The sequence below is a fragment of the Triticum dicoccoides genome, chromosome 2B (assembly GCF_002162155.2).
Source record: "Triticum dicoccoides isolate Atlit2015 ecotype Zavitan chromosome 2B, WEW_v2.0, whole genome shotgun sequence".
Lineage (NCBI taxonomy): Eukaryota > Viridiplantae > Streptophyta > Magnoliopsida > Poales > Poaceae > Triticum > Triticum dicoccoides.
The window spans coordinates 39,919,510-39,924,214 of record NC_041383.1 but is presented as its reverse complement, the minus strand read 5'-3'; the positions used below and the strand labels follow the sequence as shown (position 1 = coordinate 39,924,214).

General features: G+C 42.6%; 1 protein-coding gene across 2 annotated transcripts; it reads left to right on the top strand.

Moving 5' to 3' along the window:
• Positions 1–568: 568 nt before the first annotated feature.
• On the top strand, positions 569–3,482 carry LOC119361998 (protein RAFTIN 1A-like). 2 transcript variants are annotated; one of them, XM_037627173.1, is made up of 3 exons: positions 569–735; positions 2,315–2,772; positions 2,875–3,482. In XM_037627173.1, exons 1-3 carry the CDS (start codon positions 588–590, stop codon positions 3,070–3,072), a joined length of 804 nt encoding a protein of 267 aa, XP_037483070.1. In that variant the 5' UTR covers positions 569–587; the 3' UTR covers positions 3,073–3,482. The 2 variants fall into 2 exon arrangements, with proteins under 2 accessions (XP_037483070.1, XP_037483069.1); XM_037627172.1 differs by having other exon boundaries at positions 2,315–3,482.
• Positions 3,483–4,705: the final 1,223 nt, after the last annotated feature.

Genomic DNA, 4,705 nt, shown 5'->3' with positions numbered 1-4,705 from the left:
AGTTTATGGAGGGAGTAGAAAAACTGTAGTAATTTACTCGTATGTTGATACATTGGAGGTGACTATTACAACCAGAAAAATTGGAGTTGGTTGCATCCTGGATGTACGTACTACCCTTACTTGTAAACCAATTCATGAAAATTGACAAAGCTTCATGTATTTAAGCTTTCAAAAACTATGCAAAACATTTTTATTAGAAATTGAACCTAGATGAATATAATATAATTTTACTTCGCCTTCCCGCTTCCGGGGACGGGGCTGCCGAACATAAGCTGAGCGTGTGGACAAAAATGAGATCATGATTGCAACCGGTAACTGTACACACACACACGCAGAGAGAGGGAGAGAGAGAGAGAGAGAGAGAGAGAGAGAGAGAGAGAGGGAGAGGGAGAGAGAGCGCTAGCTAACAGCTTTGAGCGGCGTCAAGGTCAGACTGCTTGCTTTCATCAAAGCGACGGGTAACAAATCCAACGTCATGGACATGAGGACGAAAGCAACACTCAACAGATTGAACCTTCACCAAGGTGCTATATATACTGCCCCATCGAAGAGCCAAACAATCACTCAAACCATCGTAGTACAACACCATGTCTCCAGTGCTGATATTGCTCTTTCTCCTCTCGGCGGACGCCAGCGCGAGGATGGATGTGCCCACTAATGCTGCCCTGTACTGGGAGAAAAATCTCCCCAATACCAAGATGCCAGAAGCGATCCTTGACATGTTGGTGAACGAAGGTATGACCACCCTGCTGCAAACTTGTACAAACTAGTCATAAACCCGTGCATCCGCACGGCCTAGCTACTATAGAGATACATAAGTATTATCGGTGTATTAACATGTACAATATTGGATAATAAATTTGAAATATCACACATTGAACAAATGCTAACACATATTGATAAGAAAATCATTGATATTCCTTCAACTGATGTTTATTAACAGGTTTATGTTCACATATGGTTTTCAATGCACGATAATGTATGCGTACTTTTCTACTTGCCTTGCAATTAGGTGATTTCACATGTAAAATTAATGACCTTGTTAGCGGTGATATATGTGATGCGTTGGGGATATTTCAGTATGTGGGATGGGAATTTATTTTTCCATCATTAATGGGCTTATTTTCTTCAACGCGAGGCTTAAAGACTGCTTATTTGTACATTTCTATTTTCTTTCTTCAAGCTGACGGGTACATATTTTATGTTTTCATGCGAAATGGGGTGTGTAATCATTTTTTATATGGAAATTCAGAATGTATATATCTAGAATGAAATCAAACGATATAGTATCTCATAAATCTTGGGGATTCTTTTAGCTATAAACATTTAGAATTTAAATGGACCTGGTTATGAAGTGTCACTATTTGAAATAATGGATGTTCTGGTTTTCCACCCAAAAGCATTGATATTCCAACGGCAATGATATTTCTTTAATTATTTTTCATATCTGGTTTAATTTTATATATAAATAAATAAATATTTTTTATGTGCCAGAATTTATGCATATTTGCTTCTAATTTAAAAATTAGCTGATTTCACATATTAAATCAATGACCTTTCTACTGATAATATCGGCGAGGCACATGGAGAGATTTATGTATGTTTGTGTTTGATTTATTCTATTTTGACTTGATCCTGATTTTGTATGTGGGTGTTGAAATTTCTTTTTCAATTATTAGGCATAATATTTTTTGTAATTTTTGGACTCCTTATTTGTACGTATCCTTTCTTTCTTCAAGAGTACTTGCAGGTGGTGTTTGTTTTGGTGGGAATTAGGTTATACGCACATTTGTAGTGTGAGTAGAATATATTTTATTTTGTACATATCTCTTTTTTTCAGAAAGGAGAAGGCACATGCTTTTTTAAGTTGGACCATAGTTCTCTTTTATAACATGAGGACTCATTTTTCCCACGTGACATCACCCTTTTATAATTAGAAGTGTCTCATTTGTGTACGCGTTGGTTCAATTAACTTTTTTTTATCGCGGTGGCTCTATTTGATAGTGTGAGGACTCCTTTTTTCCATGTGATGTCTTATTTTATAATAGGAAGTGTCCCTTATCTTTGTACGTGTGTGTTTTTTATAAGGAAAAGTCTTCTAATTGATTTTGACCATTAAATTTTTAATCTAATGACTAAATTAATCTTGATGATGTGAATTAACAAGGAAGCTCGTATGGCGCCTTCAATTAGTATATATATATATATATATATATATATATATATATATATATATATATATATATATATATAAGATAAGATGGAATATGAGAGTGAAGTAGATGTTAACGATTCTCATGCTCCTGTCTTCCAGGGACCGGGCCACGCGCACTCCATAAATCACAACCCTCCGTCAACTGCCTATTCTTTTATCGATCAAATTGCAAAGGTTCGCCACCAAGCGCGCCAGCTGCTGTGGCCGGTGTATTCTTCCGGGAAGAAGACATAACCATTGGCAAAGTGATGACTGTTGCAATGCCGTCGTCACTGCCGACACCATTCCTTCCCTCAACTGTCGAAGAGAAAATATCTTTTGGAGATCTCAACAGCATGCTAGATAAATTTAACATCTCAAAGACCTCACATGAGGCTGCCGAGATGAATAACACAATTCTGAATTGCGCTGACCCGCCAATTCATGGCGAGGAAAAATATTGCGCAGCCTCCCTAGAAGCTGTTGTAGAGACCGCTATGAAGATGCTGCAAACTCGGCACCTATCGGTGGTGGCTTCGGCCCTCCCAAGTGCCGGGCTTTTGCGTCAGGATTACATGGTGCGGTACGCGCGCCAAGTTGGTAGCTCCCGCTTTGTTGCTTGCCACATAAAACCTTTCCCGTTTGCACTCTACATGTGTCATAGCACAAGTCACTCGCAGGCATACGTGGTCCAGCTCCAGGGCAGCTCCCGTGACGACACCAAAATTGCCATGGTGGCAATATGCCACCGTGATACTAGCAACTGGAGCCCATCACACCCAGCGTTCAAGGCTCTCGGTGAACACCCCGGAGGGTCTACTATCTGTCATTTTCAGCCGTATGCTGATCTGTTGTTCATCGAGAAGATGATGGGCTAGAGCCTTATACGTATATGGCTATATACATAAATAAGAAAATCTGCAGTCATGAGGACAAGATCGATCAGGCATGGAGCTCGGCCACATCTTCGTTTCTCAGTATCATGAGAAGAAGATGGATCTTTCCCTGCCACCTGCAACATGAGGTCACCGTGTCACATCCTATCTTCGGTGATTTGAATCAATTTGCTGTATTTATGTGACCATACTAGGCTTGTATTTAATCCAGACAAATGGCCGTTTCTGGATAGGAAGTTATGTTTAATTGCCTATGATGGGCTTGTACTTAATCCAGACTAGTGGTCTATGCTGGATCGAAAACTATGTGTAATTTTCTATGTCGGGTTTGTACTTAATCCAGACTAGTGGCCGCTGCTGGATCGGCAAATATGAAAGTGTTTGTTAGAATACATGCTGTGTATTATACTGTAATGAGTACTGTACTGGTGTAGTGTACGTGCGTGTAGTTTTCCTGTCAACACGCACGTCCTCCCACTCCTCATCATGGCCTTGCCCGCGATCACCATTGTGTGCTCGCCTCCTCTGTATAAGTTCAGCCGAACACTATGAATCAAAGTGTGTTCTATCTCTTCTTCCTCAAACACTGTTAAATGAAGTGCCAAAACACAACTGCTCCTCAGGATGAAGAGATAACACTTGAGATCCCAGCAGTTTTTTTTTTAGGGAAACATCTAACTTTATTTAAGCAAAGTCTGGGATCTCGTCCGCTAAAACAGAAATGATACAGTCAGGGGCCGAATGCCTCCAGACAACAGAAATACCATCACCTGCATTTACCTTCGCCAGCACAAGAGCGGCCCAGTTTGCAGTTCTCCTTCGCCAGGTGATTTTGCAACCCATCCATCCTTGCATCAGGGATTTGATATCTTCGACGATTGGCCCCGCAATAGACAGGTTTCAGGCAGGTGAGTTGATCATGCTTACCGCTTCGCTGCAGTCAATCTCCACATGGACTCGATGGAAACCAAGATCACGCCCGAACTCCAGAGCCTTTTTACAGGCCATCAACTCGACGATCTCCGGCTTCAGGATGTTGGGGAAGTTCTGCCAGAGGGCACCCAGGAAAGCACCCTCATGATCTCTAGCCACCATCCCTCCTCCTGCATTCCTTGAAGCAAGAGACACCGCGCCATCCACGTTTAACTTGATCCATCCCGCATCTGGCGTCAACCATTTGTCAGGCGGTGGTTTAATGCCAACTCGCGCCTTCTTCTCCACGGCTTCCATCCACTCGTCCATGAATGTCGACATAGAGGCAGCAACATCCAAGGGGTTTTTGATGCGCACCCCGTCTCGGGCTTCGTTCCTCGCGAGCCAGAGTCCGTAAAGGCCCTGGAGAAGCATCTCCTTTGCTTCATCCCGGGCCTCCCCATCCAGTTCCACAGCCATCTGCCAAGATCATGGTTGGAAACACAGCCGTCAGGTGGACAAGGGGCCTGAATACCCCTTCTCTCAGCCAGCGCAGGCCAAAACTGCTGCGAGTGGAGGCAGCTCCAGAAGTGATGGAGCAGTGTTTCCTCCTGTCCGCACGCGGTACAGAGAACACCCGGCTTGATTCTTCTACGTAGTAGTTCTGACCCAGTGGCCAAACCGTTGCACATGATCCTCCATT

Bases quoted from the DNA above. Each gene is read 5' to 3' on its own strand.
- LOC119361998 (XM_037627172.1), top strand. From the start codon at position 588: ATGTCTCCAGTGCTGATATTGCTCTTTCTCCTCTCGGCGGACGCCAGC. The intron at 736-2,314 runs GTATGACCACCC...CCTGTCTTCCAG, and splicing joins TGACATGTTGGTGAACGAAG to GGACCGGGCCACGCGCACTC.